Here is a 15,818-nt window from a genome sequence, read left to right on the forward strand (position 1 = left end):
ATATGGCGGCGCGGGGGCCGCCGGCAGCGGCGATGGCGGCGCCGGAGCCGGAGCCGGGGCGCTGCGCTCACTTCGTGCTGAGGAAGAGGCGCTTCTGCAGGATGATCCCGGCGCCCGGCAGGCGCTTCTGCGGCGAGCACGGGCACGAGGAGGTGCAGGGACCCTTCTCGGGCCGGGAGGGCGGGCGGGCGCGGGGTGGCCCCGCTCTCGTGGCAGCGCCTGTGCCTCCCTTGAGCCTCTGTGCCGGGCACTCGCTTCAGCCCAGCAGTAGCCCTGACCTTCATTAGGGGTTTATTATTTTAGGATCCAGTCAAGTATTCAGTTCTCGTCTCTGTTTCTCTGTTCCGATTAACTAACTCATTCTGAATAGATGTTTTATGAAGCTGATGCCCCTCAAAACAGCTTATTTAAAACACAACACTGAATGCACGCTGAAGTGTTTTCTTAAACTTTTCTAACTAGGAACAAAATGACAGAAAAAGAATTCCGTGCCCTCTTGATCCAAAACAGTGAGTATGTAAATGCTTTTCCCCTTCTTTGTCAGTATTCATATGATACTTACTTTTCTCTCCATTTGGCTTTTAGCACTGTATATGAAGACCAACTACAAAAGCATTTAAAAAAATGTAACTCAAGAGAGAAGCCAAAGCCTGTAAGTGCAGTGTCATTTCAGCACTCCCTCTCGGATTTAAGACCTAAAACATTACAGTCCTGCAGAGAATTTTCTGTGCTGACAGCAGCTGTGAGCTGCAGGGCAGCAGGTCTAGCAAAGCACTACTGCTGAAATGCAACTCACATTCCAGTCCCCTCATATTCTCTGCCCCTTCTCATTGTAATTTGGTACACTTTCTCAGTTCTTGGTTACAAATAAAAATGTTGAATTCATTTTTCTCAGAAGCACAGCCAGGGAAGAGGCTCTCACAATGCCATTCATTTCAGAGGCTGGGTGAGAGCTTGTCCTGGGAAAGCAAAACCTGCTCTGGGTATCCCAGCCAAATGCCCACTCCAGTCAGGCTGGCAGTGAGCCACAGAAAGCTTGGCTGACAGCTGCTGAGAGAAGCAACAGGACATGTGTTTAAACAGCTCTTCCAAGAAAGCAGAGGATGGCTTCTTTGTTGCCTGCCTCTCTGTCTTATTAGAATTGCACCTTTAGTATTCCCTGGGAAACCTGAAAATGGTCTCTGGAATCTGTCTAGTAAGCCCTGGCTGCTTAACTCTTATGAACATGTTCAATCTTGCAACACTGTGTCGGAAGAGTCATTCCTGGCTGGGATTCAGGATCAGACTATAGGAAGGAAAATTACTTGGAAATTCTTACTTTGCAGTGGATTCCCATTGCTACATACCTTACCATAAGAATACTAAAGAATTTAGCTATTTGATGCCTGGTAATTAACTGAATAAAACTTATTTTCTTTTGGTTGTCTTTTTTTTTTTTAAGGTCTACTTTGTTCAAGATATTAATGCTGGTTTAAAAGATGTAGCAGAAATACCAGAAAAACAAGTGAGTACATTATTTGGTTTTAGGTTCAGTCCTTACATTACATGTTGCAATTTATGACTACAAAGATACAGAAAATTTCAAAGGTCTCACATTTATTGGTGTCACTTTTTTTCCTTAAAAAGGGTCCTCTATCTTCTTTATCTCTTGAAGAGCTGCAGAATTTAATTATCAAGCTGAAAAAAGCAAGCAATGGTGAGCTTAATACTAAATATTAAAAATAAGATGTTTTAAATTGAATTGATTAAATATTTCATTGTTATTTTTGTTGTTAGATACCTTTAAAAATGTGAGATAGGTGCCATAAAATACATCTAAAATAATTATCAGGCAGATCTCCAATAGCTAAATTTTACTCCAAAAAGTAAACTAGATTGAAAGAATGATAAAACTCCAATCCTGTGTTCCTTCCTTTTGTTTTTCTTTTTTTTTTTCTCACTCAGATATCACTACAGGTAATATATCTGTTATAAACATATGATGATAGATTTGCACTACCAGCAGACTGTTTTATTAGTGCTACAAACTGAGCTCATGGCACAATTGTAATTATATCTGTTACAAACTAGGAACCCTTGGAAACTCAAAGCTATACCTAAAAGTTTTGCATTTGCCTCCAGGCCTGGAACTTCATCTTAAGGAACAAATACTCTCCCACCAAGCTTTACAAGAAGCCTTAAGTGACCCAAAGAATGGGGAATCTGCTTTCAAACACCTGAAACAACAGGTTTGATCTGATTTACTAATAACTATAGAGGAGTTTGGACATGGAATTGTTCTGCTGTAAATTTGAGTGACTGGGTGCATAATTCCAGTTGCTTCCCACAGAGGAAATCTGATATGGTAAAACAGAAGATATAATCCCTTTCCTCTGTACACACATCATCTTCTCCCTAATCCCTAAATAAAAGGAAAGCTTAAAAAAGTCTTCTGCAGTTCAGTGAAGGAATAATTTTTCTATAAGGCTTTACAAAACACATGGTATATATTTTTCTTGGTTCACAAATAATCTTTTGATGTTTGTAGGCTTCTATTTTAGGTAACATGGAAAAATTGCATTTACTTGGTCCAGGAAGGTGTTTTGTTGAGTTTGGAGCTGGGCGAGGAAAGCTGTCTCATTGGGTTGATATTGCCTTAGAGAATGTTGAAAATGTTCAGTTTTTGCTTGTGGAAAGGGCAACCACAAGATTCAAGGTAAGAGGATATTGTTACATTAGTAAAGTATAATTTTTAAACCATTGCCATTGAAGCTGTTAGTGTTTACTTTTTATCCTCAATACATTTAAATTTTACAAGTTATACATTCCATACTTCACCAATAGCAAATTTATTAGAAAAAAATCCTGATGTTTAATGTTGGAAATGCACAGATGTCGATTTCACAAGAAAAAAAGTCTAACATTAATACCTGGAGCAAAATTACAGTTATTAGTGGCCAGCCCTATGCAATCTCTTGTTCTGTTTAAACAGGTGGATGGAAAACACAAAAGGAGAGATTCTATATTTGAGAGGCTTCAAGTAGACATTCAGCACTTATGTTTAAGTAAGTTCCTTCTTGGCCTATGTCATTCTGAAATAGAGGCTTATTTTTAAATTTTGAATTGGGGTTCCAGTCAGTTTGTGTGTAACATGCTTAAATGTACTTGGTTCTGAAGATTATTCTCAGTGGTTGCTTGGACATGTTGATGCTGTATGTATACACATATGTACACACAGGCATGTGTGAATATACATAGATACACACATACTCAAGTGGAGTCTTCAAGTTTTCTACTTTTTATACACTCATAGGATATCATTATAGGTGAGAAAGTACCAAAACATACATTTTGAATGTTTTTTAGCACTTACAGAATTAAACATGCTTGCATTGTTTGTTTTGCTTAATTCTACACATAAGTGATGCACCATCAATACTACAGAATTCGTGGGAGCACCTGTCAGCAGGAGATGTATTAATGTCATATTTACCTTTTACAGGCAGTATAGAAAGGCTGAAATGGTTAAATGTGCTTCCCAGCCACTGCATCCTATTCTTTTAATTTGTCTTAACAAAATGTGCCAATCAATGTATTTTTAGTTATGGCAAACATTTATTTCTAGGTGTGCTGTAATTATATGATTCAGAAAAAACAGAGGTGCTGGGGTAGTTGTGGATTGGATGGGGGTTTGTTGGTTGTTTTTTTTTTTCCCTCCAGATAAGGTACCTATTTTGGAGAAGAAAAAACTACCAGTGGTAGGAATTGGGAAGCATTTATGTGGTGCTGCAACAGGTATGAATTACAGATGTGTGAACTGCAGAAAGTCAGGATATAAACCTTACACTGTGAATGCACTGATCTTTCAAATTGTCCTTTTAAGCTGTTCTTGCCCTCTAAACCTTTTTTGGTGAACACAGTAATTATATTCTAAATATCTCTAGACTCCAGTGGAATAGTAAAAGGATAATAGATGTAAGGATACTTTAGGCAGAAGTGAAGCCCTTCTTGGCTTTAATAGATTAGAACAGAGAACAGTGTGTGGTGGCATGGGTCATATATTTGAGAGTACTTTTTTAGCAAACTTGCTTCTTCTTTGAAACAATTTTCTTTCTAAAATTTTATTGGCTGTCTGAATATGTAACTCAAACACAAATAAGATTGTGTTTCTGTCCTGATAACTTTAAACTAATACAGTTTTTCTAATGTTATATGGCTACTGTGTAGAGAAAGATATCTCAAATATGGCACCTTTATATGTAGCATGACAAAGATGACAAAGTTAAGCATTTAAAAAGTACATGTGCATATTTAATAGATTGTGTCCTAAATATCAAACTTTTAGAGCAAATACTCACGTGTTTTACAGAGAGGAGATTCTCCTACAATATGCCAATTTTTTAACCAAACTATTTTAAATTCACTTTTGCAGAACAAATATTTCAGAGGATAAGCTCTTAGAAGCTCCAGGGAAACCACATTTAGGGTTTTCATGTTTTCAAAGCATGTTTGTAATTTTTAGTTATCATTGAACTTGCTTTTTTGGCTTACTTTGTGATGTGTAATTTTATTTTTCTTTGTGGGAAGCATATTCCCAACCACGATACAGCCTGTATAAATAATGTCATGGATATTTTTTGTTGTGGGGGATGTATTTGTTCCTTCTCAGATCTTGCTTTGAGATGCTTGGTTGAAAGTTACACCACTTGCTGTGATGGAGAAGATGAAGAGCCTGCACCAAAACGCTGCAGGGCTGCTCAGACAGAGCTGGCTCCCCACAAATCTGCTGGTAATGAAAGCACCACAGAAGACCGTAAACCTGTAGCTGGAATTGTTATTGCTCTGTGTTGCCATCACAAGTGTGACTGGACACATTATGTAGGCAGAGAGTTCTTTAAATCAGTAGGACTGGGACCAGTAGAATTCCATTATTTTCAGAGAATGAGTAGTTGGGCCACTTGTGGCATGCAAGAAACCACAAGCAAAACTTCTACAAGTGAAGACAGTGAAGATCAAACTAATGACACAGAAGAACATGAGCACACACTCAGCAGGACAGCAAGTGGTTCTGATACTTTACAAGGGTATGTAGATTTTTTTTCCTAGCAAATGGACTCCAGCAGAAAAGCTATGTATAGTGGCACATCAAATTGTTTTGGGTCCTCAAAAGGACTAATTTTGCAGAAACATTTAATTACTAAACTTATAGAGATATTTTACTTTAAAAATAGGATTTTCATGGATGTACATTTCAAAATATTTCAATAGTCATTCTTACCTGACTGAAATGAACTTAAAATGATTTTGGTGATTTTTCTAAGCTTAACTACTAATGTTAATTACCAAAACTGTTTTCTGACAGCTTGTCATTGCTTCCTTCCTTTATCTGGAAGCAGGATACTGAGTGCTGAGGAGCGGAAGGAGATCGGTTGCCTCTGCAAACGGCTGATTGATCACGGACGGATGGAGTATTTACAGCAGCAAGGATACAAGGCTGCACTGCAGTATTATACAGAGTCTGCTGTGTCCTTGGAGAATGTCCTGTTGACAGCTGTCCCAAAGCCTTCTTTGATACCAGAGCCAACTATATGACAGGAGATAGATTTGGAATTGGTAGGGAAAAAACCAAACTCTCTAAAACTCATCTGGGTTTTTTTTTAAAAAACTAATTAATTTCTTACAAAAAAAAAAAAAAACTTTTAGCATCTTTCCTGTACCCAAGAAAAGGTCTTATACTTTCCAGTTTCACTGGGAATTACAAATACGCAAATCAGTTTTCATCAGTGGAAAAATAAAATCCCTAAGAATATTTGAAACCTGTTGTAGCCTCTTTGCTGTGAAGAAATGTACTTGATATTTTCTTCCATTCACAGTTACATTCTTTATTCATTAGGATTCATGACAGGAGGAGAATCAGAAGTACAACTTTCCACATTTCCTGAAAGACAATAGGTTAAAATAAGAGAAGTTGACACACTTTATTCTCACTTCGAAGTTCAGAATAGCTTTGTATTTCTTCTTAAAATATTTAAGTAGGCCTAAGTACTTTGATCAGCCTGTGCTGCTAGAGAATCTACTCAGAAAGAAAACTTATGTCTGAAGTGTCATCTTGATATATTTTTGATAATTTGATAATTCATTCATGAAATATTGATAAGAAAAAAACTGTCTTAGTGTTCTAAATCAAGAACATTACATTCATTTTTTTAAGCCTTCACAAAACATAGAATGAAGATCAGAGAGAACATTTTATATCTGCAGTGAAGCGCTCACTGCAAGTAACAGCTGCCAACTGAAAATCAGTTCCAAAGTGCTTATTTGGGTCTCTTACTGCAACATTAAAACTGTTGCCCCGGAGACAGCAGCAAATTTTTGTCATGTTTTAGAAATGGGATTAAACTGGGGGTGTTTTGTTTAAGTGACTGTATTTTGTGTCAGGGAAAGCAAGTTGTGAGAAACATCTGTTTATCAGGTTTTGATAGTTCATTGCTAAAAGATGTATCTTGGGAACATAGACATTTCCCCCTTAATCTTCCTCTGGAACTACCATCTGGACAACATCCAAAAATAGGAAAAGTTGAGCTTCATAAATTAAAGGATGCTAGAAGACCTTCACTGTGTAAACTGATTAAATTGCAAATACAAAAGACAGCCATCAGCTTCTTTTTATCCATGGTGTAGGTAACTCAGGCACATTTAATACAGTGCTCCATGGTTCCAGTATGTTCCTACCAAAATCTATGCTGTTTGTTGGAAACCTTCGGTGCCAACTCCTGTTAAAAGTGCCCCTATTTACAGATTTTTTTTTTACATGTTACTCATTTATTAAGAAGGTTATTCATGTTTCATTTTTATACATATCCTCGATTTTATTTATCCAGTTTATCCTTCTCTTCCTTGCTGTATTGTGGAGAGACCAGAATTAATAAAAAAGCCATACCTGCTTTCTTGAGTGATTCCTGGATATACATGTGCATGAAGTCAATGCCAAACATTTCCTGTTGCTCCTCCTCGTCTGTGTTCTCACACGGAGGGAGTGTTACCTCTAGCTCCAGTGGGTTGTCTCTGAAGTTGACAAATCTAGGAATTCACCAGAAAAAGTTAATCTTGCAGTAAGTTTTGCCCAGAGAAAATAATTCTTTTGAAACTGAATTAAGATTTCTCAAATGCTATTTTAAGCAAAAGGAAATTAAAAGTTCTTGTTATACTAAACTCACCACTCTATCAGTAGTATTAAGTAAGCTAAGAAGATGCTTTAAAATAGTAACTGATTGTGGTGGGAAAAAACATTGTGGTCCTCATCATTTTGTCTTCAGTTTCTGACCCCAGTGTCAGATGTATTGAGCTTTCACAAACAGGTGAGCGGATGAGAACAGTGCAAGTGGCTCCTCCCAGCTTTGCAAGGCAGGAGCCAGTCTCTATTCTTGTTCCATCCTTAGGCCTATGCTTGTACATATTTAGTTAAGGAAGTTCTTCCAAAAGAGCTGAGAACAGGAATTGTCTTCCTGGGCTAGGCATGGTTTATGCAGACTAGAATTCTTTCTCTAAAACAGCCAGCATCCAATCATCCAAATGAAAATGCTAACAACAGGGAAGTTTCTGTCACAGTATACTGAGAAGTAATTCAAATTCTACCAATTAAGAATTTACATTATTTTTTATTTTTCATATCAAGTACATGACAGTTTCATCCCTGTCCTTAAACCTAATAAATTTTGTTTAATTCTGAATGCTCGAATTCTCAATGGCAAAGTTCTACTTTTTGTCATTTTAACGCCTGCCACATTTTTCTGCGAGCTCTTGCCTTTAGAGGGTGATATCAAAGGGCACTTACAGTGGGAGGGCTATGAAATGGGAAAATGTATTATGGTCTACTTTTCATGTGAGATTGTAGCTATCATAATTTACTTCTTTAACTAAGTTTCACTACACCAAGCTTACTTCACCAGATCCTTAACTGCTGTGAATCTGTGTAATTATGCTGATTTATTGTATCCATCTGTACAACTGTGGTAATGCCTTTTCCTCACCCTTAGTATCACTCTATGATCTACAACTCAAGGGGGGCTTGAAAAAGTATTTTCTAGTTATTTTCAATTATATTACTGGTGCTTTTTCTTACCTCAGATTTGTCATGTCCTTCATACAAGCTGGAATATCCTTAAGTTTGTTGTTGCTAAGAACAAGAGTACTAAGATTTTTCATATTACCAATGGTTTCTGGCAAAGAGTTTATTTCATTCCTTTGGAGCCATAAAGTGTGGAGGTTTTCCATTCTGAAAAACAGGTATTTGTGCAGTAAATCAAGATTGATAGAAATAATCCTCTTAGTCGTTACTATAAAATATTTTTTCAGCCACATAAAGGACTCATAATGCAACAAATCTCAAAGGAAACCCCATATCCAAGATAATCACCTAATCGCTGTTCAAAAATGTGATTGACAATAAATATTTAACCTTATAGTTGATACTGAATTTATTGTTAATTAAATGGATTATTCCAGCTTATCCAAAACATCACATTAGGGCTGATAAAATCTTGACTTTGGAGTGAGGTTAACATAAAAATTATCTTTTGAAGTAGTGTTTATTAATTAGAATTTCAATGCAGTGGAATTGAGACTAAGATGAGCTTTGAGCTGTATTTACCTGTCAATTGCATCAGGAAGCTCCTGGAGTTTGTTTCCCCCCATATCTAACCATTCTAGATTTGGCATGTTGAGGAGAGCTGAAGGGATGGCAGTAAACTGATTCATGCACAAATCTATGTGTGACAGCTTCTTTAAATCACTGAGCTGAAAAGAAGGGGAGATTTAATGCAACTTGGTGTAGCTGCTGCAGCTGCACAGCAGTAATTTAGTAATGTTGAGAAACATTACAACACATTTTGGAGCCAGTAAACACAGAATGGTTTTGAGTTCCAGTAGCTGATCGTACCTGACAGTAACAGTTTTGCCTGGAAGGTAGATAGGTTGGGAACTGATAAGGCAGCAGAACTTTACCTACCACCCAGTAATGAGTGCCATAACTGCTGACTACAATACAGATATGCCCCAAGCCTCAAGGAAGAGAATGTTAAAGACAGCACTGTCCTTAGAATTTCATACTCCATGCAATATGCCATTTTTTGTTAGTAAAATATTTAGATTTTTATGTATCAAATTGCAAGGACTGTATTTTACAGTGAACCATGACACCTTCCATACCTGTGACATCTACTACCCTGGAAAGACATTCTAAAAAAGCAACACAGTATCACAGCACCTAAGTCCTTTGAATGAATCATGCCTTTAGGTGCTTTTGCAATGTTCAAGTGGTACAAAGATGTTTTACAGCAGATCTGGTGCAGTTGTTTAAACACTGAGTGCCACTCAAGTGTACTCAAAGCTTCCCAATGTTCACATCACCACAGTCTCCATCAGACATAACTATGGACTTTCTACATTACACCCTGCAACCTGGATCCACATAGATTTTGTAAATTCTGCATTTCAGTTAATAGTGTATATTTCCATTTGAAGATTCAATGTTATTGCTATTTGGACTCACTCAGTTTTCAAGACACTGATTGGTGTCAACTATTGCCATGACTGGTTTTTTAAAATAAATTAAAACAAGTAAATATAGTTACATACTTGTCATCTCTATCTAAGAGACTAATAGTTACAGATGCAGGTCTCTCACATTCTGGTCTGTTCCAATTGAAGTTCAATAGTAGGTGAGTAGTTGTTTTCATTCTCTCATAATTGTTTTAAACATTTGAGAACAACAATTGTTCACCTCTGCAAAGGCAGTTGTATAAATCACACAACCCCTTTTCAGATCTATCTGTTCTGGTAAAGATGCTTACAGCTGTCTCCTGGCATATGGTATGAATTTGTACTCTCAACCATAAAAGGGAACCTCTCTGTGCTGAGGCATCAGATTCTTAGGGGGGTAAATCAGTGATGATATCAAGCCTAAACAAATTGATATGGAGTGTGTCACTGCCCTCTATGCACTGCCAAGTCATTTATCTGGCCAAAATAAAGACTGGCTGCTTCAGCAACTCAGGTGTATGTATGTGCTTCACATGTGGCTTCAGTTTGACCAGTCATGGAAAGGTTGTTCACATCAGTGTGGAGTACTGTGAAATCACAGCTTCACAGCAAATCTGAAAACAGAAATGCAACACGTAATGATAATTGGCTTTGGATAAATTCAAAATATGCATTAAACAAAACTAAACAGTCTGCCAAAACCTGAGGAGGAAGATCACAGATACTTCTGTTGACAGCCAGTTCCAATCTTTCCAGACTGATGCAGTTACTTATTTCCTTAGGAATAGATTTTATTCTGTTGTAACTGAGAAGCAGCTCTTGGAGGCTGGTCAGCTGGCCTGCAGAGAGCACAAAGGAGAAATGTTCATGTTTATTCTACTTGAAGCACAATATTATTTGTTTTGCCTTATCCTTTTACTGTTAGAAAAATGCTCTGTGTTCTCACAAAACAAAACAAGCAAATTACCAAACTGCAAATACCAGCATCTCAGGACTCTTTGGTACAGGACTGCAATCTAGTTGAGTGCTCCAAGGAAAAACCCAAAACCAAAAAATTGTGACTAGGCTACTCCTGCCATGGACTCAGAACATGAAGTCTGTTTTCCAGTATCACTTTGCTAGCTGCATTCTGATGTCTGCTGTACAAGCAGGTCCTTTTTTTGTCATGGGGACCTTTCATAGAGATAGGTCTCTTCCATCCAGCCCCATATTTAGTTTACAGGGAATTTACAGTTTGGAGATCTCTATCTCACTGTGAGATTTAAATAATCTGTTTTTTTACTACCCAATAGGATTGTTAGACAAGCAAAGGGCACAAAAATGGTACTTTTGTGCGAGATCAATTTTTTTAGAAAAGCAGCTTAAAATAAAAGAAAGCACAGCTCACCAATTTCTTTAGGTACACTTTCAATTGAGTTCCGGGATAGATCCAGAACAACAAGGCTGTGAAATCTTCCAATAAACTGAGGAATTTTCTGCAAACTAGTTCTGTGAAGCTGCCATTCCTGGAGATGGATTAGTTTCAATAAGCATGAAGGTAATGTCTACAACAGGAAATACAAACCAGAAGAAATTCAGCTTAGAATATGGGCTGAGGCAGAAGTTTGATTTGAAACACTAACAGTCTGTCCTTTTTCTTAAGCTATACTGTAACATGTAGGTTACAAAATGAATCCTGATAACTGTTTTCTAAAATATGCTAGAAGTAGCAAGCATAACTGATATGATTTTAATATCATACATATTAGGAAAAGGTTTACATTTTATAAAGGTTTACATCAATATATTAGGAAAAGGTTCTTCCCCCAGGGGGTGGTTGGGCAGTGGAACAGGCTCCCCAGGGCAGTGGTCACAGCACCAAGCCTGACAGAGTTCAAGAAGTGTTTGGACAATGTTCTCAGGCACATGGTGTGACTCTTAGAGATGGTGCTGTGCAAAGCCAGGAGTTCAACTCAATGAACTCAGCATAGTCCATGATTCCATGATCCTGAAGGGAACACCAGTGTGGGTTGTCATTCTGATCACAGATTGAACCTGCCCTCTTTTGGCTCCCAGGATTTAGATACCTGCACTACTGTCATTGACAAGTTTCAGGCTTGTTTTTGTTTATTTCTTTCTTAAAAAAAAAAAATCCATATAAGTGAAGATGGAACTGCTCTAAACAGACTGTTGCACAGAAAGGGCGATCTAAATTCTATTTCCTATTCTGTTAATAAAAACAGTGAGCAGCTGAGAACAGAAGAGCTGAGGGATAAAAGACGACAATGTCTCTATGCAAAGAGCTCTGAACAAGGACCACTGGCCTGCAGACCACCAGAGTATGGCTGGGTCTGGCTGCCATGTTCTCACTGACCTCAACACAAACTAATTCTCATCCCTTTCTAGGAGCTAGTCAGTGCATTTCTGCATGGCTCTGAGCACTGATTTCACTCTGCCAGTATTAACAGCAGATTAGCTCTGCACATGAGAAACAACAGTAATAGTGTCTGGGAATCTACTGGCTCATTTTCACTCTTAGAAAGAGAAAATAAACAATAAATAAACATGCACCCAAACACAGAGGGTTTTCATCTTGATACATTTCAGTAGTTCTGGTGTGTGAATGTTAAATGAGAATTTACATACTGAAAATCATACTCTGCAATACTCTATTATAGAAAATAATTTCTAATGCAGAAAAGTCTTTTGGGCTTTGCTTTTGCAGAGTAATGCTTAATATTCAGGACTAAAAAACACCCAGCTTTCTTTTACACTCACAACAGTGTGTCCTAATTCACTGTTAGCAAAGCACAGTGAGCAGTTAATAGAACACAAATAGTAAACACAAATACACTGTAAGCGTAAAGTTGTAAATATTAGTTTTCTAATGCATCAGTCATTCAACACAAGCAGCATTCATTCCTATCAACACTACCTTCCATTCTTCTTCCTCTATCCTTAAAATTGCTCTTCCACCTTCATTAATAACTTTTTCTTTGAGCTTTGCTAAAGCAGCTCTCTCCTCCCAGACAAGCAGTAGCCTACAAGAGAAAAAAGATCTGCCAGTGCTGCCACAATGAATATAACCAATAATTACTATCCTATCTATTTTCTGGAAAAAGAGACAAACACCTTATTGTCAAAGAACATTAATTTTATCTGGATGTTAACATACTATCAGTTGGAGAGAAGAAAAGCCCTTAATGTTTGGCTGAGGTAATTTACAGGAATTCTATTTTACGGATCTTCAAATTTACATTCAGAAGGAGAACATCATTCACTTTCACCATGTTGCAGCAGGGCCACAGAATATAAAGTCATATGGAATTAAGTTCTAAAGCACATTTTCAAGCAGATTCCTAAAATGAAAGCCTTCCAGTCTACCTCATATAAGTGCAAGAAAATAGATCAATCAGCTTCTTTTAGCTTGCTTTCCAAAGGGGACTTAAACAAGAATTATGACAAGGTCATTCTCTTTCTTTCTGCTTATATTCTCCATGAGTAACTTTTGAATTTGTTGTTCCACTTCAAATACATCTGATAAATTAAGAGTACCAAAAATAGAATCCTAAATCACTTAAAATTTCATAAAATTGCTGGCCAGACAGAAGACCAAGCAACCCTGTTAATACCTCAATGGAGAAGAAAGCATAACAAATCTTCACTGGTTAGAATATTTACAGAGCAGAGGATTTTAGTATCTGAGTTTAGGGAATTTAATCTATATACTAATATTTTTATCACAGACACTAGAAAAATTCTAATCACTGGGAATCCTGCTGGAGTAACAACTAAGGAATTAGAGTCTGCATGAGTTTGAAGAAACCAATTACAGTCCAATGAAATGTAACATACGACTAGCTTTACACACACTTAAGGAGTTACAATTTACCTACCTTCCTGCAGACCTCTGCCTGAATTCCTTTTCTTTCTGTAATTCTTCATTTATCTTGTGTATTCTCACTTCCCAGAGTGTCTTCACAGCAGAGAATGTTCCCAGGCAAACTGCAGTTTCAGCCATGATCCTTTACATGTTCAGATTTGCTTGCAGGAATCTGACTGAATTTCAGGCTCAATGCACCACTTCAGGTATGGGTTACCAGATGAAGACAGTGACATGTAAAATAACATACTGCAATACCCACTTCACTATGTTATCAAATGACTTAATATAAAGAACTGACAGGATTTTATCCACTGCTTTCTCTTTATAAGAATAGATCATTGCACCTAGTTAAATTTTATTATAGCAAGAAATGGTATTTTTGCAATCTCTGCATTCTTATTCAGTGAACAACTTATTCAGTGAACTTCTCTCAGTTCCTTCAATGGTAGGCTAAGTGTTGACCATAATTATTAAAAGCAGATTTGAGCATTTGTTCCCATCCCAGGAAGGCATTAAACTGTCACCTGCAATCTAAGGCAGTTCAATTCTGATAGCTGCATTCTGACACCTACCTGATAGAAATACTTGTCACAAAAGGAGTTTTGCACTTTATAGAAACTGAACTGTTCCTGGGAATTAATTAGTATACTTTATTTGCATTCATTTTCTTCATAGCTTAACTCATTACAATGCATTTTATAGTTAGCAATGCATTACCTTTAGGAAAATGCATTTAAATTCTTCTGATTTCTCTTTGAATGTTTGTGTATCCCTACTGAGTGTCAGAATTCACATGTGAAATTAAACTCAGTCTAAAGTTTAGAAATAGTGTATCCTTTAGTGAGATAATTAATACATATTGTCCTGAAGAGAGGCAAAATAGGATACTCACTCATGCTAATAACTGCATCCCTCTAAAAATCATTTTTATTGCCATTACAGGAGCCAAGATACTGATATTCAGATAAGCTTACAGGGCTAAACTTCAAACCAGCAGCAGTGTACTCTGAACACTGATGATCTGAATGCTCCCCTTCTAACTTTTTACTGATACTTGTAGTGGCATGTCCTATATATGCCTTAAACTAAAGAAAGTAAGGATAACTTTCTTCCAAACAAGCAAGTAGGTTACAACAAAAGAGGAATTTCATGTCTTTTCATACATATATTTCCCTACAATAATTGCTGCAGGTCTGTCTTTTAGAACCAATCTTTACTTTCAAATTTTTTTCTGTTATAATTTTGTGTGGCATGGATAAGCCACAATTGCTTAGTGACTATTTTTGTGTTCAAACTGTCAATCATTCTATTTTATGTTTACTATGTCTTTTGCTAATATACTTACTTGTAAAGTCTGCTTATACTGAAATCAAGTTAAAATGTGTAGGCGAATAAAATGTAAAACATCAGGATTGCCACCTGTTGTAAAGACAGCACAAAATCAAATTATAAAGCTTCAATAAAGAAGAATCTGGTCTAATACATTAATATTTATGACTCTTATGTGTTCTCTGTTTGTTAAGGATAAATGGCAGGATTTGACAAGTGACACAAATGGTAACTAACCCCAGCGTGGCAGTGCAGTCTGGCCTTTGGGCTCCTACAGAGGAACTGGATTTTTTCCTGTAAAGATAGCACTGTATACTTTTTCCCTCCCCCACATAAATGTGATCACATTTACTAGTCTGAAGGATTAGCTTCTCTTTCAGTGGTCACAGTAACTACCCTTCCCAGTCCCCATCTCAACATGCAACAGTAATGCTATGTATGCATGAGGTTCTTTGCTCCAGTTAGTGGTTACAATTCAAATCGCCTGATTTTTTCCAAGATTATATTTCTGTTGAGATCAAGTGATTAAATAATCTATCATTTCTTGTTGTTTAAAGGTATTTTTTGAACTACAGGACCTTTTAGGTAGAAAACTAGAAATCTTTTTTATATAAATTATGCAGAAAAGAGACATTTGTTAATAGTTGTACTACCAAACCCAGTATCATACTATACAGTCAAACCAATACTTATTTCTAGTAAAGCTTACTCTGGACAACTCTCTTTTGCATATCATTCAACAAATACTGCCTTAGAACCATGAAATATCAAAGGACCTAAAAATATGGCTATTTTCAGGATTTCATTATATAACAGGATTCCCTCAAAAAGGTCTTGTTCTTAGATCTTGTTATTCATCAAGAAAATAAAAACCATAATAATCTTGCCATCACAGCCAACAATTCAGAAGTGAATTCCCAAGCGTAGCTGTAAAACAACTGCAAATTCACTCCCAAGTAATCAGCTCTCCCAACTTCACCTCCAAGCATCAGAGTTTAACAACTTACCTTAATTATTTGGTGTTTCCAAGGATTTTCTGTGACTCATTGCTTTCTGGACAAGAGCAGAGATAAATTATGAATCTTGTCTGCATTACCAAAGCCAT

The 15,818-nt window shown here is 36.9% G+C and overlaps 2 protein-coding genes across 3 annotated transcripts; one reads left to right on the top strand and one right to left on the bottom strand.

Annotated features, from left to right (window-relative positions):
• Positions 1-2: 2 nt before the first annotated feature.
• TRMT13 (tRNA methyltransferase 13 homolog) lies at positions 3-5,791 on the top strand. Of its 2 annotated transcripts, none has more exons than XM_053950285.1 (11): positions 3-152; positions 463-509; positions 586-652; positions 1,442-1,504; positions 1,627-1,696; positions 2,122-2,228; positions 2,528-2,695; positions 2,972-3,044; positions 3,700-3,774; positions 4,649-5,063; positions 5,376-5,791. In XM_053950285.1, exons 1-11 carry the CDS (start codon positions 3-5, stop codon positions 5,569-5,571), a joined length of 1,431 nt encoding a protein of 476 aa, XP_053806260.1. In that variant the 3' UTR covers positions 5,572-5,791. The 2 variants fall into 2 exon arrangements, with proteins under 2 accessions (XP_053806260.1, XP_053806259.1); XM_053950284.1 differs by having other exon boundaries at positions 5,342-5,428.
• A 41-nt stretch (positions 5,792-5,832) lies between these two features.
• LRRC39 (leucine rich repeat containing 39) lies at positions 5,833-15,766 on the bottom strand. The gene is made up of 10 exons (XM_053950291.1): positions 15,721-15,766; positions 14,730-14,803; positions 13,395-13,581; positions 12,434-12,539; positions 10,907-11,063; positions 10,222-10,358; positions 8,630-8,775; positions 8,102-8,254; positions 6,920-7,059; positions 5,833-5,917 (listed from the first exon to the last, which is right to left on the bottom strand). The coding sequence occupies exons 3-10, from the start codon at positions 13,517-13,519 to the stop codon at positions 5,862-5,864; spliced, it is 1,020 nt and encodes a 339-aa protein (XP_053806266.1). The 5' UTR covers positions 13,520-13,581; positions 14,730-14,803; positions 15,721-15,766; the 3' UTR covers positions 5,833-5,861.
• Between the last annotated feature and the right edge of the window lie 52 nt (positions 15,767-15,818).

The sequence above is a fragment of the Vidua chalybeata genome, chromosome 9, assembly GCF_026979565.1.
Source record: "Vidua chalybeata isolate OUT-0048 chromosome 9, bVidCha1 merged haplotype, whole genome shotgun sequence".
Taxonomy (NCBI): Eukaryota; Metazoa; Chordata; class Aves; order Passeriformes; family Viduidae; genus Vidua; species Vidua chalybeata.